Source organism: Panulirus ornatus, chromosome 12 (assembly GCF_036320965.1).
Source record: "Panulirus ornatus isolate Po-2019 chromosome 12, ASM3632096v1, whole genome shotgun sequence".
Classification (NCBI taxonomy): Eukaryota; Metazoa; Arthropoda; class Malacostraca; order Decapoda; family Palinuridae; genus Panulirus; species Panulirus ornatus.
Genome location: NC_092235.1, coordinates 33760465 through 33787685, shown reverse-complemented (window position 1 = coordinate 33787685; position 27221 = coordinate 33760465). Strand labels below are relative to the sequence as shown.

The 27221-nt window shown below is 41.4% G+C and overlaps 1 protein-coding gene across 1 annotated transcript in view; it reads left to right on the top strand.

The window, feature by feature from the left end:
• The window catches only part of LOC139752246 (dynein axonemal heavy chain 5-like), a 482070-nt gene extending 455337 nt beyond the window's left edge, over window positions 1-26733 (top strand). The window contains 2 exon segments of the mRNA XM_071668280.1: window positions 24272-24424; window positions 26551-26733. Of these exon segments, the coding sequence (XP_071524381.1) occupies window positions 24272-24424; window positions 26551-26733 (336 nt within the window).
• The last annotated feature ends 488 nt before the right edge of the window (window positions 26734-27221 follow it).

The window sequence follows — 27221 nt, the reverse complement described above, 5'->3', positions numbered from 1 at the left end:
GAGAAGAGTGGGAGGTTGGTTGATTAGAAAGGGTAGTGAGTGGTGGGATGAAGAAGTAAGAGTATTAGTGAAAGAGAAGAGAGAGGCATTTGGACGATTTTTGCAGGGAAAAAATGCAATTGAGTGGGAGATGTATAAAAGAAAGAGACAGGAGGTCAAGTGAAAGGTGCAAGAGGTGAAAAAAGGGCAAATGAGAGTTGGGGTGAGAGAGTATCATTAAATTTTAGGGAGAATAAAAAGATGTTCTGGAAGGAGGTAAATAAAGTGCGTAAGACAAGGGAGCAAATGGGAACTTCAGTGAAGGGCGCAAATGGGGAGGTGATAACAAGTAGTGGTGATGTGAGAAGGAGATGGAGTGAGTATTTTGAAGGTTTGTTGAATGTGTTTGATGATAGAGTGGCAGATATAGGGTGTTTTGGTCGAGGTGGTGTGCAAAGTGAGAGGGTTAGGGAAAATGATTTGGTAAACAGAGAAGAGGTAGTAAAGCTTTGCGGAAGATGAAAGCCGGCAAGGCAGCAGGTTTGGATGGTATTGCAGTGGAATTTATTAAAAAAGGGGGTGACTGTATTGTTGACTGGTTGGTAAGGTTATTTAATGTATGTATGACTCATGGTGAGGTGCCTGAGGATTGGCGGAATGCGTCATAGTGCCATTGTACAAAGGCAAAGGGGATAAGAGTGAGTGCTCAAATTACAGAGGTATAAGTTTGTTGAGTATTCCTGGTAAATTATATGGGAGGGTATTGATTGAGAGGGTGAAGGCATGTACAGAGCATCAGATTGGGGAAGAGCAGTGTGGTTTCAGAAGTGGTAGAGGATGTGTGGATCAGGTGTTTGCTTTGAAGAATGTATGTGAGAAATACTTAGAAAAGCAAATGGATTTGTATGTAGCATTTATGGATCTGGAGAAGGCATATGATAGAGTTGATAGAGATGCTCTGTGGAAGGTATTAAGAATATATGGTGTGGGAGGAAAGTTGTTAGAAGCAGTGAAAAGTTTTTATCGAGGATGTAAGGCATGTGTACGTGTAGGAAGAGAGGAAAGTGATTGGTTCTCAGTGAATGTAGGTTTGCGGCAGGGGTGTGTGATGTCTCCATGGTTGTTTAATTTGTTTATGGATGGGGTTGTTAGGGAGGTAAATGCAAGAGTTTTGGAAAGAGGGGCAAGTATGAAGTCTGTTGGGGATGAGAGAGCTTGGGAAGTGAGTCAGTTGTTGTTCGCTGATGATACAGCGCTGGTGGCTGATTCATGTGAGAAACTGCAGAAGCTGGTGACTGAGTTTGGTAAAGTGTGTGGAAGAAGAAAGTTAAGAGTAAATGTGAATAAGAGCAAGGTTATTAGGTACAGTAGGGTTGAGGGTCAAGTCAATTGGGAGGTGAGTTTGAATGGAGAAAAACTGGAGGAAGTGAAGTGTTTTAGATATCTGGGAGTGGATCTGGCAGCAGATGGAACCATGGAAGCGGAAGTGGATCATAGGGTGGGGGAGGGGGCGAAAATTCTAGGGGCCTTGAAGAATGTGTGGAAGTCGAGAACATTATCTCGGAAAGCAAAAATGGGTATGTTTGAAGGAATAGTGGTTCCAACAATGTTGTATGGTTGCGAGGCGTGGGCTATGGATAGAGTTGTGCGCAGGAGGATGGATGTGCTGGAAATGAGATGTTTGAGGACAATGTGTGGTGTGAGGTGGTTTGATCGAGTAAGTAACGTAAGGGTAAGAGAGATGTGTGGAAATAAAAAGAGCGTGGTTGAGAGAGCAGAAGAGGGTGTTTTGAAGTGGTTTGGGCACATGGAGAGGATGAGTGAGGAAAGATTGACCAAGAGGATATATGTGTCGGAGGTGGAGGGAGCAAGAAGAAGAGGGAGACCAAATTGGAGGTGGAAAGATGGAGTGAAAAAGATTTTGTGTGATCGGGGCCTGAACATGCAGGAGGGTGGAAGGAGGGCAAGGAATAGAGTGAATTGGAGAGATGTGGTATACCGGGGTTGACGTGCTGTCAGTGGATTGAATCAAGGCATGTGAAGCGTCTGGGGTAAACCATGGAAAGCTGTGTAGGTATGTATATTTGCGTGTGTGGACGTGTGTATATACATATGTATGGCGGGGGGGGGGTTGGGCCATTTCTTTCGTCTGTTTCCTTGCGCTACCTCGCAAACGCGGGAGACAGCGACAAAGGATAAAAAAAAAGAATATATATATATATATATATATATATAAATATATATATATATATATATATATATATATATATATATATATATATATATATATATATATATATATATATATATATATATATATATATATATATCTATATATATATATATATATATATATATTTATATGGGAAACAGAAGAGGGAGTCACGCGGAGAGTGCTCATCCTCCTCGTAGGCTCAGATTGGGGTGTCTAAACGTGTGTTCATGTAACCAAGATGTGATAAAGGAGAGATAGGTAGTATGTTTGAGGAAAGGAACCTGGATGTTTTGGCCCTGAGTGAAACGAAGCTCAAGGGCAAAGGGGAAGAGTGGTTTGGAAATGTCTTGTGAGTAAAGTCAGGGGTTAGTAAGAGGACAAGAGCAAGGGAAGGAGTAGAACTACTCCTGAAACAGGAGATGTGGGAGTATGAGATAGAATGTAGGAAAGTAAATTCTAGATTAATATTGGTTAAACTGAAAGTTGGTGGAGAGAGGTGGGTGATTATTGGTGCATATGCACCTGGGCATGAGAAGAAAGATCAAGAGAGGCAAGTGTTTTGGGGAGCATCTGAATGAGTGTGTTAGTGGTTTTGATGCACGAGACCGGGTTATAGTGATGGGTGATTTGAATGCAAAGGTGAGTAATGTGGCAGTAGAGGGAATAATTGGTATATATGGGGTGTTCAGTGTTGTAAATGGAAATGGTGAAGAGCTTGTAGATTTATGTGCTGAAAAAGGACTGATGATTGGGAATACCTGGTTTAAAAAGCGAGATATACATTAGTATCCTTATGTAAGTAGGAGAGATGGCCAGAGAGCGTTATTGGATTACGTGTTAATTGACAGGCGTGCGAAAGAGAGACTTTTGGATGTAAATGTGCTGAGAGGTGCAACTGGAGGGATGTCTGATCATTATCTTGTGGAGGCTAAGGTGAAGATTTGTATGGGTTTCCAGAAAAGAAGAGTGAATGTTGGGGTGAAGAGGGTGGTGAGAGTAAGTGAGCTTGAGAAGGAGACCTGTGTGAGGAAGTACCAGGAGATACTGAGTACAGAATGGAAAAAGGTGAGAACAATGGAAGCAAGGGGAGTGGGGGAGGAATAGGATGTATTTAGGGAATCAGTGATGGATTGCGCAAAAGATGCTTGTGGCATGAGAAGAGTGGGAGGTGGGTTGATTAGAAAGGGTAGTGAGTGGTGGGATGAAGAAGTAAGAGTATTAGTGAAAGAGAAGAGAGAGGCATTTGGACGATTTTTGCAGGGAAAAAATGCAATTGAGTGGGAGATGTATAAAAGAAAGAGACAGGAGGTCAAGAAAAAGGTGCAAGGGGTGAAAAAAAGGGCATATGAGAGTTGGGGTGAGAGAGTATCATTAAATTTTAGGGAGAATAAAAAGATGTTCTGGAAGGAGGTAAATAAAGTGCGTAAGACAGGGGAGCAAATGGGAGCTTCAGTGAAGGGCGCAAATGGGGAGGTGATAACAAGTAGTGATGATGTGAGAAGGAGATGGAGTGAATATTTTGAAGGTTTGTTGAATGTGTTTGATGATAGAGTGGCAGATATAGGGTGTTTTGGTCGAGGTGGTGTGCAAAGTGAGAGGGTTAGGGAAAATGATTTGGTAAACAGAGAAGAGGTAGTGAAAGCTTTGCGGAAGATTAAAGCCGGCAAGGCAGCAGGTTTGGATGGTATTGCAGTGGAATTTATTAAAAAAGGGGGTGACTGTATTGTTGACTGGTTGGTAAGGTTATTTAATGTATGTATGACTCATGGTGAGGTGCCTGAGGATTGGCGGAATGCGTGCATAGTGCCATTGTACAAAGGCAAAGGGGATAAGAGTGAGTGCTCAAATTACAGAGGTATAAGTTTGTTGAGTATTCCTGGTAAATTATATGGGAGGGTATTGATTGAGAGGGTGAAGGCATGTACATAGCATCAGATTGGGGAAGAGCAGTGTGGTTTCAGAAGTGGTAGAGGATGTGTGGATCAGGTGTTTGCTTTGAAGAATGTATGTGAGAAATACTTAGAAAAGCAAATGGATTTGTATGTAGCATTTATGGATCTGGAGAAGGCATATGATAGAGTTGATAGAGATGCTCTGTGGAAGGTATTAAGAATATATGGTGTGGGAGGAAAGTTGTTAGAAGCAGTGAAAAGTTTTTATCGAGGATGTAAGGCATGTGTAGGTGTAGGAAGAGAGCAAAGTTCTCAGTGAATGTAGGTTTGCGGCAGGGGTGTGTGATGTCTCCATGGTTGTTTAATTTGTTTATGGATGGGGTTGTTAGGGAGGTAAATGCAAGAGTTTTGTAAAGAGGGGCAAGTATGAAGTCTGTTGGGGATGAGAGAGCTTGGGAAGTGAGTCAGTTGTTGTTCGCTGATGATACAGCGCTGGTGGCTGATTCACTGTGAGAAACTGCAGAAGCTGGTGACTGAGTTTGGTAAAGTGTGTGGAAGAAGAAAGTTAAGAGTAAATGTGAATAAAAGAAAGGTTATTAGGTACAGTAGGGTTGAGGGTCAAGTCAATTGGGAGGTGAGTTTGAATGGAGAAAAACTGGAGGAAGTAGAAGTGTTTTAGATATCTAGGAGTGGATCTGGCAGCAGATGGAACCATGGAAGTGGAAGTGGATCATAGGGTGGGGGAGGGGGCGAAAATTCTAGGGGCCTTGAAGAATGTGTGGAAGTCGAGAACATTATCTCGGAAAGCAAAAATGGTTATGTTTGAAGGAACAGTGGTTCCAACAATGTTGTATGGTTGCGAGGCGTGGGCTATGGATAGAGTTGTGCGCAGGAGGATGGATGTGCTGGAAATGAGATGTTTGAGGACAATGTGTGGTGTGAGGTGGTTTGATCGAGTGAGTAACGTAAGGGTAAGAGAGATGTGTGGAAATAAAAAGAGCGTGGTTGAGAGAGCAGAAGAGGGTGTTTTGAAGTGGTTTGGCCACATGGAGAGGATGAGTGAGGAAAGATTGACCAAGAGGATATATGTGTCGGAGGTGGAGGGAGCAAGAGAAGAGGGAGACCAAATTGGAGGTGGAAAGATGGAGTGAAAAAGATTTTGTGTGATCGGGGCCTGACCATGCAGGAGGGTGGAAGGAGGGCAAGGAATAGAGTGAATTGGAGCGATGTGGTATACCGGGGTTGACGTGCTGTCAGTGGATTGAATCAAGGCATGTGAAGCGTCTGGGGTAAACCATGGAAAGCTGTGTGGACGTGTGTATATACATGTGTATGGGGGGGGGGTTGGGCCATTTCTTTCGTCTGTTTCCTTGCGCTACCTCGCAAACGCGGGAGACAGCGACAAAGGATAAAAAAAAAGAAAATATATATATATATATATATATATATATATATAAATATATATATATATATATATATATATATACATATATATATATATATATATATATATATATATATATATATATATATATATATATACATATATATATATATATATATATATATATATATATATATATATATATATATATATATATATATATATATATATATATATATATATATATATATATTTATATGGGAAACAGAAGAGGGAGTCACCCGGAGAGTGCTCATCCTCCTCGTAGGCTCAGATTGGGGTGTCTAAACGTGTGTTCATGTAACCAAGATGTGAAAAAGGAGAGATAGGTATTATGTTTGAGGAAAGGAACCTGGATGTTTTGGCCCTGAGTGAAACGAAGCTCAAGGGCAAAGGGGAAGAGTGGTTTGGAAATGTCTTGGGAGTAAAGTCAGGGGTTAGTAAGAGGACAAGAGCAAGGGAAGGAGTAGAACTACTCCTGAAACAGGAGATGTGGGAGTATGAGATAGAATGTAGGAAAGTAAATTCTAGATTAATGTGGGTTAAACTGAAAGTTGGTGGGGAGAGATGGGTGATTATTGGTGCATATGCACCTGGGCATGAGAAGAAAGATCATGAGAGGAAAGTGTTTTGGGAGCAGCTGAATGTGTGTGTTAGTGGTTTTGATGCACAAGACCGGGTTATAGTGATGGGTGATTTGAATGCAAAGGTGAGTAATGTGGCAGTAGAGGGAATAATTGGTATATATGGGGTGTTCAGTGTTGTAAATGGAAATGGTGAAGAGCTTGTAGATTTATGTGCTGAAAAGGGAGTGATGATTGGGAATACCTGGTTTAAAAAGCGAGATATACATAAGTATACTTATGTAAGTAGGAGAGATGGCCAGAGAGCGTTATTGGATTACGTGTTAATTGACAGGCGTGCGAAAGAGAGACTTTTGGATGTAAATGTGCTGAGAGGTGTAACTGGAGGGATGTCTGATCATTATCTTGTGGAGGCTAAGGTGAAGACTTGTATGGGTTTTCAGAAAAGAAGAGTGAATGTTGGGGTGAAGAGGGTGGTGAGAGTAAGTGAGCTTGAGAAGGAGACCTGTGTGAGGAAGTACCAGGAGAGACTGAGTACAGAATGGAAAAAGGTGAGAACAATGGAAGCAAGGGGAGTGGGGGAGGAATGGGATGTATTTAGGGAATCAGTGATGGATTGCGCAAAAGATGCTTGTGGCATGAGAAGAGTGGGAGGTGGGTTGATTAGAAAGGGTAGTGAGTGGTGGGATGAAGAAGTAAGAGTATTAGTGAAAGAGAAGAGAGAGGCATTTGGACGATTTTTGCAGGGAAAAAATGCAATTGAGTGGGAGATGTATAAAAGAAAGAGACAGGAGGTCAAGAGAAAGGTGCAAGAGGTGAAAAAAATGGCAAATGAGATTTGGGTGAGAGAGTATCATTAAATTTTAGGGAGAATAAAAAGATGTTCTGGAAGGAGGTAAATAAAGTGCGTAAGACAAGGGAGCAAATGGGAGCTTCAGTGAAGGGCGCAAATGGGGAGGTGATAACAAGTAGTGATGATGTGAGAAGGAGATGGAGTGAGTATTTTGAAGGTTTGTTGAATGTGTTTGATGATAGAGTGGCAGATATAGGGTGTTTTGGTCGAGGTGGTGTGCAAAGTGAGAGGGTTAGGGAAAATGATTTGGTAAACAGAGAAGAGGTAGTGAAAGCTTTGCGGAAGATTAAAGCCGGCAAGGCAGCAGGTTTGGATGGTATTGCAGTGGAATTTATTAAAAATGGGGGTGACTGTATTGTTGACTGGTTGGTAAGGTTATTTAATGTATGTATGACTCATGGTGAGGTGCCTGAGGATTGGCGGAATGCGTGCATAGTGCCATTGTACAAAGGCAAAGGGGATAAGAGTGAGTGCTCAAATTACAGAGGTATAAGTTTTTTGAGTATTCCTGGTAAATTATATGGGAGGGTATTGATTGAGAGGGTGAAGGCATGTACATAGCATCAGATTGGGGAAGAGCAGTGTGGTTTCAGAAGTGGTAGAGGATGTGTGGATCAGGTGTTTGCTTTGAAGAATGTATGTGAGAAATACTTAGAAAAGCAAATGGATTTGTATGTAGCATTTATGGATCTGGAGAAGGCATATGATAGAGTTGATAGAGATGCTCTGTGGAAGGTATTAAGAATATATGGTGTGGGAGGAAAGTTGTTAGAAGCAGTGAAAAGTTTTTATCGAGGATGTAAGGCATGTGTAGGTGTAGGAAGAGAGGAAAGTGATTGGTTCTCAGTGAATGTAGGTTTGCGGCAGGGGTGTGTGATGTCTCCATGGTTGTTTAATTTGTTTATGGATGGGGTTGTTAGGGAGGTAAATGCAAGAGTTTTGTAAAGAGGGGCAAGTATGAAGTCTGTTGGGGATGAGAGAGCTTGGGAAGTGAGTCAGTTGTGGTTCGCTGATGATACAGCGCTGGTGGCTGATTCACATGAGAAACTGCAGAAGCTGGTGACTGAGTTTGGTAAAGTGTGTGGAAGAAGAAAGTTAAGAGTAAATGTGAATAAGAGAAAGGTTATTAGGTACAGTAGGGTTGAGGGTCAAGTCAATTGGGAGGTGAGTTTGAATGGAGAAAAACTGGAGGAATAGAAGTGTTTTAGATATCTAGGAGTGGATCTGGCAGCAGATGGAACCATGGAAGTGGAAGTGGATCATAGGATGGGGGAGGGGGCGAAAATTCTAGGGGCCTTGAAGAATGTGTGGAAGTCGAGAACATTATCTCGGAAAGCAAAAATGGTTATGTTTGAAGGAACAGTGGTTCCAACAATGTTGTATGGTTGCGAGGCGTGGGCTATGGATAGAGTTGTGCGCAGGAGGATGGATGTGCTGGAAATGAGATGTTTGAGGACAATGTGTGGTGTGAGGTGGTTTGATCGAGTGAGTAACGTAAGGGTAAGAGAGATGTGTGGAAATAAAAAGAGCGTGGTTGAGAGAGCAGAAGAGGGTGTTTTGAAGTGGTTTGGCCACATGGAGAGGATGAGTGAGGAAAGATTGACCAAGAGGATATATGTGTCGGAGGTGGAGGGAGCAAGAAGAAGAGGGAGACCAAATTGGAGGTGGAAAGATGGAGTGAAAAAGATTTTGTGTGATCGGGGCCTGACCATGCAGGAGGGTGGAAGGAGGGCAAGGAATAGAGTGAATTGGAGCGATGTGGTATACCGGGGTTGACGTGCTGTCAGTGGATTGAATCAAGGCATGTGACGCGTCTGGGGTAAACCAGGGAAAGCTGTGTGGACGTGTGTATATACATGTGTATGGGGGGGGGGGTTGGGCCATTTCTTTCGTCTGTTTCCTTGCGCTACCTCGCAAACGCGGGAGACAGCGACAAAGGATAAAAAAAAGAAAATATATATATATATATATATATAAATATATATATATATATATATATATATATATATATATATATATATATATATATATATATATATATATATATATATATATATATATATATATATATATTTATATGGGAAACAGAAGAGGGAGTCACCCGGAGAGTGCTCATCCTCCTCGTAGGCTCAGATTGGGGTGTCTAAACGTTTGTTCATGTTACCAAGATGTGAAAAAGGAGAGATAGGTAGTATGTTTGAGGAAAGGAACCTGGATGTTTTGGCCCTGAGTGAAACGAAGCTCAAGGGCAAAGGGGAAGAGTGGTTTGGAAATGTCTTGGGAGTAAAGTCAGGGGTTAGTAAGAGGACAAGAGCAAGGGAAGGAGTAGAACTACTCCTGAAACAGGAGATGTGGGAGTATGAGATAGAATGTAGGAAAGTAAATTCTAGATTAATATGGGTTAAACTGAAAGTTGGTGGGGAGAGATGGGTGATTATTGGTGCATATGCACCTGGGCATGAGAAGAAAGATCATGAGAGGAAAGTGTTTTGGGAGCAGCTGAATGTGTGTGTTAGTGGTTTTGATGCACAAGACCGGGTTATAGTGATGGGTGATTTGAATGCAAAGGTGAGTAATGTGGCAGTAGAGGGAATAATTGGTATATATGGGGTGTTCAGTGTTGTAAATGGAAATGGTGAAGAGCTTGTAGATTTATGTGCTGAAAAGGGAGTGATGATTGGGAATACCTGGTTTAAAAAGCGAGATATACATAAGTATACTTATGTAAGTAGGAGAGATGGCCAGAGAGCGTTATTGGATTACGTGTTAATTGACAGGCGTGCGAAAGAGAGACTTTTGGATGTAAATGTGCTGAGAGGTGTAACTGGAGGGATGTCTGATCATTATCTTGTGGAGGCTAAGGTGAAGACTTGTATGGGTTTTCAGAAAAGAAGAGTGAATGTTGGGGTGAAGAGGGTGGTGAGAGTAAGTGAGCTTGAGAAGGAGACCTGTGTGAGGAAGTACCAGGAGAGACTGAGTACAGAATGGAAAAAGGTGAGAACAATGGAAGCAAGGGGAGTGGGGGAGGAATGGGATGTATTTAGGAAATCAGTGATGGATTGCGCAAAAGATGCTTGTGGCATGAGAAGAGTGGGAGGTGGGTTGATTAGAAAGGGTAGTGAGTGGTGGGATGAAGAAGTAAGAGTATTAGTGAAAGAGAAGAGAGAGGCATTTGGACGATTTTTGCAGGGAAAAAATGCAATTGAGTGGGAGATGTATAAAAGAAAGAGACAGGAGGTCAAGAGAAAGGTGCAAGAGGTGAAAAAAAGGGCAAATGAGAGTTGGGGTGAGAGAGTATCATTAAATTTTAGGGAGAATAAAAAGATGTTCTGGAAGGAGGTAAATAAAGTGCGTAAGACAAGGGAGCAAATGGGAGCTTCAGTGAAGGGCGCAAATGGGGAGGTGATAACAAGTAGTGATGATGTGAGAAGGAGATGGAGTGAGTATTTTGAAGGTTTGTTGAATGTGTTTGATGATAGAGTGGCAGATATAGGGTGTTTTGGTCGAGGTGGTGTGCAAAGTGAGAGGGTTAGGGAAAATGATTTGGTAAATAGAGAAGAGGTAGTGAAAGCTTTGCGGAAGATTAAAGCCGGCAAGGCAGCAGGTTTGGATGGTATTGCAGTGGAATTTATTAAAAATGGGGGTGACTGTATTGTTGACTGGTTGGTAAGGTTATTTAATGTATGTATGACTCATGGTGAGGTGCCTGAGGATTGGCGGAATGCGTGCATAGTGCCATTGTACAAAGGCAAAGGGGATAAGAGTGAGTGCTCAAATTACAGAGGTATAAGTTTTTTGAGTATTCCTGGTAAATTATATGGGAGGGTATTGATTGAGAGGGTGAAGGCATGTACATAGCATCAGATTGGGGAAGAGCAGTGTGGTTTCAGAAGTGGTAGAGGATGTGTGGATCAGGTGTTTGCTTTGAAGAATGTATGTGAGAAATACTTAGAAAAGCAAATGGATTTGTATGTAGCATTTATGGATCTGGAGAAGGCATATGATAGAGTTGATAGAGATGCTCTGTGGAAGGTATTAAGAATATATGGTGTGGGAGGAAAGTTGTTAGAAGCAGTGAAAAGTTTTTATCGAGGATGTAAGGCATGTGTAGGTGTAGGAAGAGAGGAAAGTGATTGGTTCTCAGTGAATGTAGGTTTGCGGCAGGGGTGTGTGATGTCTCCATGGTTGTTTAATTTGTTTATGGATGGGGTTGTTAGGGAGGTAAATGCAAGAGTTTTGTAAAGAGGGGCAAGTATGAAGTCTGTTGGGGATGAGAGAGCTTGGGAAGTGAGTCAGTTGTTGTTCGCTGATGATACAGCGCTGGTGGCTGATTCATGTGAGAAACTGCAGAAGCTGGTGACTGAGTTTGGTAAAGTGTGTGGAAGAAGAAAGTTCAGAGTAAATGTGAATAAGAGAAAGGTTATTAGGTACAGTAGGGTTGAGGGTCAAGTCAATTGGGAGGTGAGTTTGAATGGAGAAAAACTGGAGGAATTGAAGTGTTTTAGATATCTGGGAGTGGATCTGGCAGCAGATGGAACCATGGAAGTGGAAGTGGATCATATGGTGGGGGAGGGGGCGAAAATTCTAGGGGCCTTGAAGAATGTGTGGAAGTCGAGAACATTATCTCGGAAAGCAAAAATGGTTATGTTTGAAGGAACAGTGGTTCCAACAATGTTGTATGGTTGCGAGGCGTGGGCTATGGATAGAGTTGTGCGCAGGAGGATGGATGTGCTGGAAATGAGATGTTTGAGGACAATGTGTGGTGTGAGGTGGTTTGATCGAGTGAGTAACGTAAGGGTAAGAGAGATGTGTGGAAATAAAAAGAGCGTGGTTGAGAGAGCAGAAGAGGGTGTTTTGAAGTGGTTTGGCCACATGGAGAGGATGAGTGAGGAAAGATTGACCAAGAGGATATATGTGTCGGAGGTGGAGGGAGCAAGAAGAAGAGGGAGACCAAATTGGAGGTGGAAAGATGGAGTGAAAAAGATTTTGTGTGATCGGGGCCTGACCATGCAGGAGGGTGGAAGGAGGGCAAGGAATAGAGTGAATTGGAGCGATGTGGTATACCGGGGTTGACGTGCTGTCAGTGGATTGAATCAAGGCATGTGAAGCGTCTGGGGTAAACCATGGAAAGCTGTGTGGACGTGTGTATATACATGTGTATGGGGGGGTGGGTCTGTTTCCTTGCGCTACCTCGCAAACGCGGGAGACAGCGACAAAGGATAAAAAAATATATATATATATATATATATATATATATATATATATATATATATATATATATATATATATATATATATATATATATATATATATATTTATATGGGAAACAGAAGAGGGAGTCACGCGGAGAGTGCTCATCCTCCTCGTAGGTTCAGATTGGGGTGTCTAAACGTGTGTTCATGTAACCAAGATGTGAAAAAGGAGAGATAGGTAGTATGTTTGAGGAAAGGAACCTGAATGTTTTGGCCCTGAGTGAAACGAAGCTCAAGGGCAAAGGGGAAGAGTGGTTTGGAAATGTCTTGGGAAGTAAAGTCAGGGGTTAGTAAGAGGACAAGAGCAAGGGAAGGAGTAGAACTACTCCTGAAACAGGAGATGTGGGAGTATGAGATAGAATGTAGGAAAGTAAATTCTAGATTAATATGGGTTAAACTGAAAGTTGCTGGAGAGAGATGGGTGATTATTGGTGCATATGCACCTGGGCATGAGAAGAAAGATCATGAGAGGAAAGTGTTTTGGGAGCAGCTGAATGAATGTGTTAGTGGTTTTGATGCACAAGACCGGGTTATAGTGATGGGTGATTTGAATGCAATGGTGAGTAATGTGGCAGTTGAGGGAATATTTGGTATACATGGGGTGTTCACTGTTGTAAATGGAAATATTGAAGAGCTTGCAGATTTATGTGCTGAAAAAGGACTGGTGATTGGGAATACCTGGTTTGAAAAGCGAGATATACATAAATATACATATATAAGTAGGAGAGATGGCCAGAGAGCGTTATTGGATTACGTGTTAATTGACAGGCGCGCGAAAGAGAGACTTTTCGATGTTAATGCTGAGAGATTCAACTGGAGGGATATCTGATCATTATCTTGTGGAGGCTAAGGTGAAGATTTGTATGGGTTTTCAGAAAAGAAGAGTGAATGTTGGGGTGAAGCGGGTGGTGAGCGTAAGTGAGCTTGGGAAGGAGACTTGTGCGAGGAAGTACCAGGAGAGACTGAGTACAGAATGGAAAAAGGTGAGAACAAAGGAGGTAAGGGGATTGGGGGAGGAATGTGATGTATTTAGGGAAGCAGTGATGGCTTGCGCAAAAGATGCTTGTGGCATGTGAAGCGTGGGAGGTGGATTGATTAGAAAAGGTAGTGAGTGGTGGGATGAAGAAGTAAGATTATTAGTGGAAGAGAAGAGAGAGGCATTAGGACGATTTTTGAAGGGAGAAAATGCAAATGAGTGAGAGATGTATAAAAGAAAGAGACAGGAGGTAAAGAGAAAGGTGCAAGAGGTGAAAAAGAAGGCAAATCAGAGTTGGGGTGAGAGAGTATTATTAAATTTTAGTGAGAATAAAAAGATGTTTTGGAAGGAGGTAAATAAAGTGCGTAAGACAAGGGAGCAAATGGGAACCTCAGTGAACGGGGCTAATGAGGAGGTGATGACAAGTAGTGGTGATGTGAGAAGGAGATGGAGTGAGTATTTTGAAGGTTTGTTGAATGTGTTTGATGATAGAGTGGCAGATATAGGGTGTTTTGGTCGAGGTGGTGTGCAAAGTGAGAGGGTTAGGGAAAATGATTTGGTAAACAGAGAAGAGGTAGTAAAAGCTTTGCGGAAGATGAAAGCCGGCAAGGCAGCAGGTTTGGATGGTATTGCAGTGGAATTTATTAAAAATGGGGGTGACTGTAATGTTGACTGGTTGGTAAGGTTACTTAATGTACGTATGATTCATGGTGAGGTGCCTGAGGATTGTCGGAATGCGTGCATAGTGCCATTGTACAAAGGCAAAGGTGATAAGAGTGAGTGCTCAAATTACAGAGGTATAAGTTTGTTGAGTATTCCTGGTAAATTATATGGGAGAGTATTGATTGAGAGGGTGAAGGCATGTACAGAGCATCAGATTGGGGAAGAGCAGTGTGGTTTCAGAAGTGGTAGAGGATGTGTGGATCAGGTGTTTGCTTTGAAGAATGTATGTGAGAAATACTTAGAAAAGCAAATGGATTTGTATGTAGCATTTATGGATCTGTAGAGGGCATATGATAGAGTTGATAGAGAAGCTCTGTGGAAGGTACTAAGAATATATGGTGTGGGAGGCAAGCTGTTAGAAGCAGTGAAAAGTTTTTACCGAGGATGTAAGGCATGTGTACGTGTAGGAAGAGAGGAAAGTGATTGGTTCTCAGTGAATGTAGGTTTGCGGTAGGGGTGTGTGATGTCTCCATGGTTGTTTAATTTGTTTATGGGTGTGGGTTGTTAGGGAGGTGAATGCAAGATTTTTGGAAAGAGGGTCAAGTATGCAGTCTGTTGGGGATGAGAGAGCTTGGGAAGTGAGTCAGTTGTTGTTAGCTGATGATACAGCGCTGGTTGCTGATTCATGTCAGAAACTGCAGAAGCCGGAGACTGAGTTTGGTAAAGTGTGTGAAAGAAGAAAGTTATGAGTAAATGTGAACAAGAGCAAGGTTATTAGGTACAGTAGGTTTGAGGGTTAAGTCAATTGGGAGGTAAGTCTGAATGGAGAAAAACTGGAGTAACTAAAGTGTTTTAGATATCTGGGAGTGGATCTGGCAGCGGACGGAACCATGGAAGAGTAAGTGAATCATAGGGTGGGGGAGGGGGCGAGAATCCTGGGAGCCTTGAAGAACGTTTGGAAGTCGAGAACATTATCTCGGAAAGCAAAAAACACCCTCTTCTGCTCTATCAATCACAATCTTTTTGTTTCCACACATCTCTCTTACCCTTACATTACTTTCTCGATCAAACCAACTCACACCACATATTGTCCTCAAACATCTCATTTCCAGCACATCCACCCTCCTGCGCCATACCTCCTCGCGGCCATACCACTTTGTTGGAACCACTATTCCTTGAGACATACCCATTTTTCCTTTCCGAGATAATGTTCTCGACTTCCAAACATTCTTCAAGGCTCCCAGGATTTTCGTCCCCTCCCTCACCCTATGATTCACTTCCGCTTCCATGGCTCCATCCGCTGCCAGGTCCACTTCCAGATATCTATAACACTTTACTTGCTCCAGGTTTTTTCCATTCAAACTTACCTACCAATTGACTTGAACCTCAACTCTACTGTACCTAATAACCTTGCTCTTATTCACATTTACTCTTAACTTTCTTCTTTCACATACTTCACCAAACTCAGTCACCAGCTTCTGCAGTTTCTCACATGAATCAGCTACCAGCGCTGCATCATCAGCGAACAACAACTGACTCACTTCCCAAGCTCTCTCATCCACAACAGACTGCTTAGTTGCCCCTATTTCCAAAAATCTTGCATTCACCTCCCTAACAACCACATTCATAAAGAAATTAAACAACCTTGGAGACATCACACGCCCCTGCCGTAAACCTACATTCGCTGAGAACCAATCACTTTTCTCTCTTCCTACACGTACACATGCCTTACATCCTCGATAAAAACTTTTCACTGCTTCTAACAACTTGCCTCCCACACCATATATTCTTAATACCTTCCAAAGAGCATCTCTATTAACTCTATCATATGCCTTCTCCAGATCCATAAATGCTACATACAAATCCATTTGTTTTTCTAAGTATTTCTCACATAAATTCTTCAAAGCAAACACCTGATCCACACATCGTCTGCCACTTCTGAAACCACACTGCTCTTCCCCAATCTGATGCTCTGTACATGCCTTCACTCTCTCAATCAATACTCTCCCATATAATCTACCAGGAATACTCAACAAACTTATACCTCTGTAATTTGAGCACTCACTCTTATCAACTTTGCCTTTGTACAATGGCACTATGCACGCATTCCGCCAATCCTCAGGCACCTCACCATGAATCATACATTCATTAAATAGCCTTACCAACCAGTCAACAATACAGTCACTCCGTTTTTTAATAAATTCCACTGCAATGCCATCCAAACCTGCTGCCTTGCCGGCTTTCATCTTCCGTAAAGCTTTTAATACCTCTTCTCTGTTTACCAAATCATTTCCCTAACCCTTTCACTTTGCACACCACCTCGACGAAAACACCCTATATCTGCCACTCTATCATCAAACACACTCAACAAACCTCCAAAATACTCAATCCATCTCCATCTTACATCACCACTACTCGTTATCACCTCCCCATTAGCGCCCTTCACTGAAGTTCCCATTTGCTCCCATGTCTTACGCACTTTATTTACCTCCATCCAAAACATCTTTTTATTCTCCCGAAAATTTAATCATACTCTCTCACCACAACTCTCATTTGCCCTCTTTTTCACCTCTTGCACCTTTCTCTTGAACTCCTGCCTCTTTCTTTTATACATCTCCCACTCATTTGCATTTTTCTCTGCAAAAATCGTGCAAATGCTTCTCTCTTCTCTTTCACTAATAGTCTTGCCTATTCATCCTACCACTCACTACCCTTTGTAATCAACCCATCTCCCACGCTTCTCATGCCACAAGCACCTTTTGCGCAAGCCACACTGCTTCCCTAAATACATCCCATTCCTCCCCACTCCCCTTACCTCCTTTGTTCTCACCTTTTTCCACTCTGTACTCAGTCTCTCCTGGTACTTCCTCATACAAGTCTCCTTCCCAAGCTCACTTACTCTCACCATTCCTCTTCACCCCTACATTCTCTCTTCTTTTCTGAAAACCCCTACAAATCTTCACCTTAGCCTCCACAAGATATTGATCAGACATCTCTCCAGTTGCACCTCTCAGCACATTAACATCCAAAAGTCTCTCTGTGGGGCGACTTTCAATTAACACGTAATCCAATAACGCTCTCTGGCCATCTCTCCTACTTACATACGTATACTTATGTATTTCTCGCTTTTTAAACCAGGTATTCCCAATCACCAGTCCTTTTTCAGCACATAAATCTACAAGCTCTTCACCATCTCCATTTACTACACTGAACACCCCATGTGTGCCAACTATTCCCTCAACTGCCACATTACTCACCTTTGCATTCAAATCACCCATCACTATAACCCGGTCTTGTGCATCAAAACCGCTAATACACTCATTCAGCTGCTCACAAAACACTTGCCTCTCATGATCTTTCTTCTCATGCCCAGGTGCATATGCACCAATAGTCACCCATCTCTCTCCATCAACTTTCAGTTTTACCCACATCAATCTAGAATTTACTTTCTTACACTCTATCACATACTCCCACATCTCCTGTTTCAGGAGTAGTGCTACTCTTTCCCTTGCTCTTGTCCTCTCACTAACCCCTGAATTTATTCCCAAGACATTCCCAAACCACTCTTCCCCTTTACCCTTAAGCTTCTTTCACTCGGAGCCAAAACATCTATGTTCCTTTCCTCAAACACACTACCTATCTCTCCTTTTTTCTCATCTTGGTTATATCCACACACATTTAGACACGCTAATCTGAGCCTTCGAGGAGGATGAGCACTCCCCGCGTGACTCCTTCTTCTGTTTCCCCTTTTTGAAAGTTAAAATAGAAGTAGGGGAGGGTTTCTGGCCCCCCGCCCCCGTCCCCTTTTTTATCGCCCTCTACGACGCGTGAGGAATGCGTGGGAAGTATTCTTTCTCCTGTACACGTCCACCCACGCACATATACATACCTATACATCTCAACATATACATATATATACACACACAGACATATACATATATACACATGTACATAATTCATGCTGTCTGCCCTTATTCATTCCCGTGGCCACCCCGCCACACATGACATGACAACCTCCTCTCTTACCCTTTCATTACTTATTCGATCAAACCACATCACACCACGGTTTGTCCTCAAACATCTCATTTCAAACACATCCACCCTCCCTTGCACAACTCTATCTGTAGCCCACGCCTTGCAACCATATAACATTGTTGGAACCACTTTTCCTTCAAACATACACATTTTTGCTTTCCGAGATAATGTCCTCGCCTTCCACACATTTTTCAACGCTCCCAGAACTTTCTCCCCTCCCCCACCCTGTGACTCACTTCCTCTTCCATGGCTCCATCCGCTGCCAAATCCACTCCCAGATATCTAAACCACTTCACTTCCTACATTTTCTCTCCTTTCAAACTTTCCTCCCAATTGACTTGTCCCTCGAAGCTACTGTACCTAATAACCTTGCTATTATTCACTTTTACTCTTAGCTTTCTTCTTTCACACACTTTACCAAACTCAGTCACCAGCTTCTGCAGTCTCTCACCCTCCCATACCATATCCCAGGAATACTCAACAAACTTATACCTCTGTAATTTGAGCACTCACTTTTATCCCCTTTACCTTTGTACAATGGCAATATACATGCATTCCGCCAATCCTCAGGTACCTCACCATGAGTCACACATAAATTAAATATCCTTACCAGCCAGTCGACAACACAGTCATTCCCTTTTTTGATAAATTCCACTGCAGTACCATCCAAACCCTCTGGTCGCCGGCTTTCATCTTCCGCAAAGCCTTTACTACCTCTAGTCTGTTTACCAAATTATTCTCCCTTACCCTCTCACTTTGCACACCACCTCTACCAAAACACCCTATACCTGCCCCTCTGTCAACTAACACATTAAACAAACCTTCAAAATACTCACTCCATCTTCTCTCACATCACCACTTCTTGTTATTACCTCACCATTAGTCCCTTCCACCGAAGTTCCCATTTGTTATCTTGTCTTACGCACTTTATTTACCTCCTTCCAAATGATCTTTTTATTCTCCCTAAAATTTAATGATACTCTCTCACCCCAACTCTCATTTGCCCTCTTTTTTACCGCTTGCACCCTTCTCTTGACCTCCTGCCTCTTTCTTTTATACATCTCCCAGTCATTTGCACTATTTACTATTTCCTTGCAAGTGAAAGAGAGACTTTTGGATGTTAATGTGCTGAGAGGTGCAACTGGAGGGATATCTGCTCATTATCTTTTGGAGGCGAAGGTGAAGATTTGTAGAGGTTTTCAGAAAAAAAAAAAGAGAACGTTGGGATGACGACAGTGGTGAGAGTAAGTGAGCTTGGGAAGGAGACTTGTGTGAGGAAGTACTAGGAATGATTGAGTGCAGAATGGAAAAAGGTGAAATCAAAGGATTTAAGAGGAGTGGGAGAAGAATGGGATGTATTTAGGGAAGCAGTGATGGCTTGTACAAAAGATATTTCTGGCATGAGAAGCGTGGGAGGCGGCAGATTAGAGAGGGTAGTGAGTGGTGGGATGGAAAAGCAAGATAATTAGTGAAAGAGAAGAGAGATGCATTTGCACGATTTTTGCAGGGAAATAAAGCAAATGACTGGGAAATGTATAAACGAAAGAGGCAGGAGGTCAAGAGAAAGGTGCAAGATGTGAAAAAGAGGACAAATGAGAGTTTGGGTGAGAGAGTATCATTGAATTTAATGATAATAAAAAGATGTTTTCGAAGGAGGTAAATAAAGTGCGTAAGACAAGGGAACAAATGGGAACTTCAGTGAAGGTGGCTAATGGGAGGTGATAACAAGTACTGGTGATGTGAGAAGGAGATGGAGTGAGTATTTTGAGAGTTTGTTAAATGTATTTGATGATAGAGTGACAGATATAGGGTGTTTTGGTCGAGTTGGTGTGCAAAGTGAGAGGGTTAGGGAGAATGATTTGGTAAACAGAGAAGAGGTAGGAATAGTTTAGCGGAAGATGAAAGCCGGCAAGGCAGCGGGTTTGGATGGTATTGCAGTGGAATTTATTAAAAATGGGGGTGACTGTATTGTTGACTGGTTAGTAAGGTTATTTAATGTATGTATGACTCATGGTGAGGTGTCTGAGGATTGGGGGAATGCTTGCATAGTGCCACTGTACAAAGGCAAAGGGGATAAAAGTGAGTGCTTGAATTACTGAGGTATAAGTTTGTTAAGTATTCCTGGTAGATTATATGGGAGGGTATTGATTGAGAGGATGATGTCATGTACAGAGCATCAGATTGGGGAATGGCATTGTGGTTTCAGAAGTGGTAGAGAATGTGTGGATCAGGTGTTAGCTTTGAAGAATATATGTGAGAAATACTTAGAAAAGCAAATGGATTTGTATGTAGCATTTATAGATCTAGAGAAGGCATATGATAGAATTGATAGAGATGCTCTGTGGAAGGTATTAAGAATATTTGGTGTGGGAGGCAAGTTGTTAGAAGCAGGGAAAAGTTTTTATCTAAGATGTAAGGCATGTGTACGAGTAGGAAGAGAGGATAGTGATTGGTTCTCAGTGAATGTTTGTTTGCTGTAGGGGTAAGTATGTCTCCATGGTTATTTAATTTGTTTATGGATGGGTTTGTTAAAAAGGTGAATGCAAGAGTTTTGGAAAGAGGGGCAAGTATGCAATCTGTTGTGGATGAGAGAGCTTGTGAAGTGAGTCAGTTGTTGTTCGCTGATGATACAGCGCTGGTGGCTGATTCTTGTGAGAAACTGCAGAAGCTGGTGACTGAGTTTAGTTAAGCGTGTGAATGAAGAAAGCTTAGAGTAACTGTGAATAAGAGCAAAGTTATTAGGTATAGTAGGGTTGTATGACAAGTTAATTGGGAGGTAAGGTTGAATGGAGAAAAACTGGAGGAAGTGAATTGTTTTAGATAACTGGGAGTTGATTTGGCAGCGGATGGCACCATGGAAACGGAAGTGAGTCATAGGGTGGGGGAGGGGGCGAAAGTTCTGGGAGCGTTGAGAAATGTGTGGAAGTGGAGAACATTATCTAGGAAAGCAAAAATGGGTATCTTTGAAGGAATAGTGGTTCCAACAATGTTATATGGTTGCGAGGCGTGGGCTATAGATAGAGTTGTGCGGAGGAGGGTTGATGTGGTGGAAATGAGATGTTTGAGGACAATATGTGGTGTGAGGTGGTTTGATCGAGTAAGTAATGAGAGGGTAAGAGAGATGATTGGTAATAAAAAGAGTGTGGTTGAGAGAGCAGAAGAGGGTCTTTTGAAAAGGTATGGTCACATGGAGAGAATGAGTGAGGAAAGATTGACAAAGAGGATATATGTGTCAGAGGTGGAGGGAACTAGAAGTGGGTGACCAAATTAGAGGTGGAAAGATGGAGTGAAAAAGATTTTGTGTGATCGGGTCTTGAACATGCAGGAGGGTGAAAGGCGTGCAAGGAATAAAGTGAATTGGAACGATGTGGTATACCGGGGTCGACGTGCTGTCTAAAGATTGAACCAGGGTATGTGAAGCGTCTGGGGTAAATCATGGAAAGTTGTGTGGGGCCTGGATGTGGAAAGGGAGATGTGGTTTCGGTGCATTATACATGACAGCTAGAGACTGAGTGTGAACGAATGTGGCCTTTGTTGACTTTTCTTAGCGTTACCTCGCTCACATGCGGGGAGGGGGCTGTCATTTCATGTGTTGCGGGGTGGCGACGGAATGAATAAGGGCTGACAGTATGAATTATGTACATGTGTATATATGTACATGTCTGAGTGTGTATATATATGTACATGTCTGAGTGTGTATATATATGTATACGTTGCGATGTATAGGTATATATGTGCGTGTGTGGACGTATGTATATATGTATACATGTGTATGGGGGTGGGTTGGGCCATTCTTTCGTCTGTTTCCTTGCGCTACCTCGCTAACTTTGGAGATAGGGACTAAGTATAATAAATAGATAAGGTATATATATCCTAGGCTTAGTCAGGTGGTCATTTTTCTACCCACCCCTATTTTTGGATGAACATCTTTTAGTTGACTGTGGACGACTGCCGCAACCAGGATTGGAACATATGCGCTCGAACCTTGGCGGCCCATTAATGCATCACGGTCGGGAACTGTAACCGCTACACCATGGAAGTTCGTGTGAAGTGCAGCATCCCGAGCCCATCTATTTCTTTGTCTTCGTCTGAAGAACTACCTTGCATCGTCATCATTGCATCCTCCTCCTCCTCCAAAGCCTCTAGGTCCTCGCTCATATCAGACACGGAATGTTTTCTCTCCGATGGAATTTCGGTTACATTATAGTCTCCTGAATTCCTGGCCGAAGCCTTCCTCATGCGCTGAACTCGAGTTCTCGACATACTCCCTTTCCGACGCACTTCCTTCGTCCTTTTTATCATCGCTGAAGTAATCTATGATCGACCCTCGGTGGCATTGCTGGAATGGCATAATAAGTGGATAACCATACTTATCCTTTAGAACATTTCCAGTTCCATTCACTACGATGGACAATCTTCGTTCCGTGTGGTACACAGTTGCTTCAGTCGAATAGTCCTCCAGTACTTCACAAAAATTATAGTGGACCAGATTCTTTCATTAGAGACAAGATAATCAGTCAGCTGTTGTTGCTGCAAAGCAGTTAGATGATACTTTGTATGAGCATGCTGTATATTACCAGAAGTCATGTGGAGCAGAAACAGGAAAATTTTACAAAGCAAGTAGCGGCTAAGTGCTTTTATTTTGTATAAACTTTTTTATGGGCTAAATGGAACAAGGCTCATGCTATGATTATTATCGACCAGTCGTTTCATACGGATACTTTCAAATCAAATGGCATATGTGTAGAGTTTTGTTTGATTGTTTTTTGTTTTATATTTACATCTCAGAAATAGTTCAAAATTACCCAAAGAAATGACTTTTATGGCAGATATTCGAATGAGACCGCTGGTCAGTCAGATAAACATTCACTTTTAAACATGTTATTATCTAAGTCAATTCCAGTCAACAGGTGATAGCGCCTTTCAGAGGTGGGGATCCCGTAAACAGTATGTGCTGATGGGGCCCATCAAGTGAAGTCACAAAGTCTAGCTGACTGCTATCAATGGCTGTGTGCCAGACTGATCTGTACACAGGGCGGACACCTGCAGTCCCTACTTATGAGAGCTTGGAATCAAAGGCCACTGATGAACTGCTAGCATCTCTACTACACTACAAAGTGTAAAAATCTTGTGCAGACAGTTTCTTTCCTCCTCCTTCAATAGCCAGAAACCTGCCTGGTGGAGGTACAGGTCTTCTGTGGAAGATCCCCTTAAGGTAGATCTGTCTTTCCTGACCTACCTAACAAGCAGTACATACTTGGACAGGCAGTTTAGAGAATGTTCCCACCTTGTATTTCTGGCACAAAGTGGATGGACTACAAGCCATATCCCTCATTCCTTACGTGTATGATCGTCGTCAAGTAAACCCAACAACCGGGGCTACAAATACGACTGCCCAGCTATTTTGGATGCGCCCGTGGTAGTCTCCTGTCTGCCGTGCTCTCAAGGAGTGTATAGACAAACTGTACATGCTGGAGGTATTATACCAGGTATGTGGAGAGATGCTGGAGGTATTATACAAGAGTGTAGACAGCCAAGTTGTTCTGGTAGATCTTTTGTGATGCAGATGTCTTCGCACTACTTGGTTTGGCTTTACTATTACCACCTTAGAATAAACAAAAGTCTTTTAAGGCAAAAGTATTGTTTCTTTAGTGGGTATCGTATGGGAGAAAATGCTAGCAAAGACATGCCATGTGGATGAAGACTGTCGAGAGGTATAATGAGAAGGGAAATGATGATGGATCAGTCCAAACACATACCAGACAGTGGCTTAACATGCCGGAATCTAATTCTGCGACAGAAAGAGCCACGAAGGACAAGGTAGATGTCTACACCCGTGCCATATTCTACTCAGCATCAATTTTTCGAGTATTTGTTGAATAGCACTCAACAGAGAGCACTATTCCTGGTGCACGCTTACCTTATATCCTTGTTGGCTTCTTATTAAGAGAAAAATAATAGAATGGAACTAGATCAGAATGGTTCAGTACAATGGACATCTATTAAAGTTCACATTTCTATATACGTGAAGAATATTATCTTCATTTCTTCAAAATTTATTGAGTTACACAGAATATATTTTGATGAAGAAAAATAAAGTTTCTATCCCTCATGCATGATTTTCCTTTCCTCTTTTCAAGTGTTTATTCTATAAAAAATGACTCAAAGTGATTCCGAATGAACGGAAGCTGTCTGCGGAGGCTTAGATTATATACAGATCGATAAGAATTACAAGGTAATCTATGTACATTAAATATTTGATGCGTACACATTGCCAGTGGAGCATTCCTTCTGGGTTGATTCAAATATGCAAAAGTTTCTAGCCTAATTCCTTGAGACCATGAACTAAATTTGGTTTCCCTTTGAAGTTAATATTATCCTGTACCACCATCGTTTCAGATTACCAACCAGATGATCCGCGCCTGCCAAGTCTATATATCCTGCCAGGGACAAGAGACCATCTGGTCTCAAGCTCGTTCGGAAGTCAGGGTCAAGATACAACATTGCCTAAAGCTGAACGCCACGTACCGCAGTGCCTATCAGAAAACAAAGGTACCATTAACAGTTTATATACTTCAACATGATAATGGTAGTCAGGATTGAGCGTTAGACGAGCGGTGATGGACTGTATGTTTAAGGACCCCAACGTTAGCAACATAACACAGAAGAATGTTGATAATGATTACCTGATGCTTGAGGGAAAAGCTTGAAGCTTGTGTAGATAAATAAACAAAGATAGTTTGCAAACGTTAGTGATTGTGTTGACTGGAGAAGCGCAGGCTTTGTTGACTGGAGAGCCATAGGCTGTGTTGACTGGAGAGGCGTAGGCTGTGTTGACTGGAGAGGCGTAGACTGTGTTGACTGAAGACTTGTTGGTTATGTTGGCTGAAGGGATGTGTTGATTGGAGAGTTGTAGGCTGTGTTGAATGGAGAGCCGCAGGCTATGTTGACGGGACAGGCGAAGGCTGTGTTGGGTGGAGGGGCGTAGGCTGTGTTCACTGGAGAACTGTAGGCTGTGTTTTGTGAGATTAAGACACACATGATAACACTGAGGTTGTCAAGATGGAAACTAGAATTTATGTATTGTGAAATATATTGTAACACATGAAAGTGACAGTGTCAATGATGAATGAAGTATTAAGTTAGCTGTCTAGCGACATATACAGGATGGTGAATATTGTTCAGTCATTTTTGGTCTGTACTGTCTTACATTAGATGGTTTCGATAAAAGTTAGAGATGTTGTCTTGAGGTGTATTATGATACTAAGATAGCGTGGATAGAAGTCTTCAGTCATTTGAGCTTCTCAGTAGTATTAACACTAAAATGATATTGACATAAGTGGACGTCACGTCATATTTCCTACATAGAGTGACATCAAGATGATGATGATGTAACCACAGCCAAATCATCTATTGTGAGCTGTAATGTGATAATATCACTGACTTGGTGCTAACAAAAAGTGGAGTCAATATTGTGTACGTTGTAAAGTCAACAAAAAGGTATCGTTATTCGTTTTGTGCTTTACACTTTGAAACACAGAGCGATGAGATTTGGTATATTCTCATGGGTCTGGCCATGTACCTGCTATCCTTATAGACGATAACACATTAAAATGGAAGAACTATTTTGTGTTATTGAAAGGGTCAAGGAACTTTCCTTAGTGGAAGTGCCAGATAGTTCTATATCCCTATCGTCTGCTATCTGTTATTTTCAAAACCTTTTTGATTTCTTTTGCAAGATATACATGAATCTTTCATATCTGTGTAAAAAGAATGAATATACATGAATCGATAAGCATGAAACATACAAAAATGGAAGAGTATGTGCAAACTCCAGTAGAGTTCGAGGAATAGGGATTGACCTAGACAGCAGTGCAATGATTCCGTTGTCATACAGCGAAACTGGCGTATCCGATTTGATGATGCTAGATATTTGTAGCACGTGATCCACATTGTTATGGTAGATTTGCTCGCTCAGTTCGCAGTGTCATCTCACCGTTGATTAGTACTTGGTACTGGGGTAAGGTGACCACACCGCACCACACCGCACCGCACCGCGTTTCGTATGAAGTCTCAATATCATTTCTTTAGTCGTCCCATTCTTTATAATTACTTGTTGAATGTTCCATTCTTATAATTACTTGTTAATGACTGGAATCATCGTAACAGCTATAGAAAACGTCATATTTTATCATATACGTTTTAAATCAGATTTGTATCTCTCCAGCTTTTAGCTATGCTCTAAACTCCTTTAATAAAACAAAATTGTATAAACTGGTTTGATAATTCACTCATAATCAAAATGACATCGAAATTCAGTTGTTTATTCTCTTTCAATGAAAAATTTTTCTGTGTTTTCAAAGTTTTGACTAATAAGCATGTCATGTTCGAAGAGATCTTGAAATGTATAAAAGATTCAAAAAGAAAAAAATTAGTTGTAAGTACTATCTATAGTGCAGTAACACATCTCATTTCAAATTTCATTCCATTCAATGTAACAATAATGCTTTTTATGAATGTACATTCATAGTAATATTAAGGTGTCTTGTTAGTTGTTCTCAAATGTGTAATATTGATATTGATTATGATGTTGACAGAAGGTGCAAACTATACCTGATAAACTGCTTAGTTACAGTGGTCATACTACCGTCCTGATAACGTCAGATTGGTTTTGACAGGAAAAGCTGGAAGCCATGCCTGGGGAACGTCCCTTTAGTTTTAGTGAGCAGTATGTCTTCGGGAAGTTTGAGGCATTCTGCTGTCGCCTCAACAACATCACTGGACTCTTCGATGACATTGATAAGTTCTCAGGATTCTTTGAAGGACGAGCCGAATGTGAGAATTTTGAATCTCTTCTCTAGTCTGAGCTGATATATGATATGATACTAACAAACAGTATGTCAAAAGCTACGTAATACAGTTACTTTAACTTTTTCATGAGAGACATTTTGAGTAAATGTGACTCATTCATTCATTCAGACATGCATGTCTTTTTAGATAATTTCTTTATCAAAACGAACCATTTTGTGCAAAACTTATTGATGAGCTCTAATTGATCATTTGCATAACTGTAAGTGAAAAAAGATAGTATGTCTTGAGCTGATATATATATATATATATATATATATATATATATATATATATATATATATATATATATATATATATATATATATATATATATATATATATATATATATATATATATATATATATATATATATATATATATATATATATTTATAAATATTCTAAATTATATTTCACTGCATGATGACTGCGTCAGCAGAGAACAAAAGCACACAATAAACTAAAATTATAGTTAGAATCATTAAATGAGTGATATATC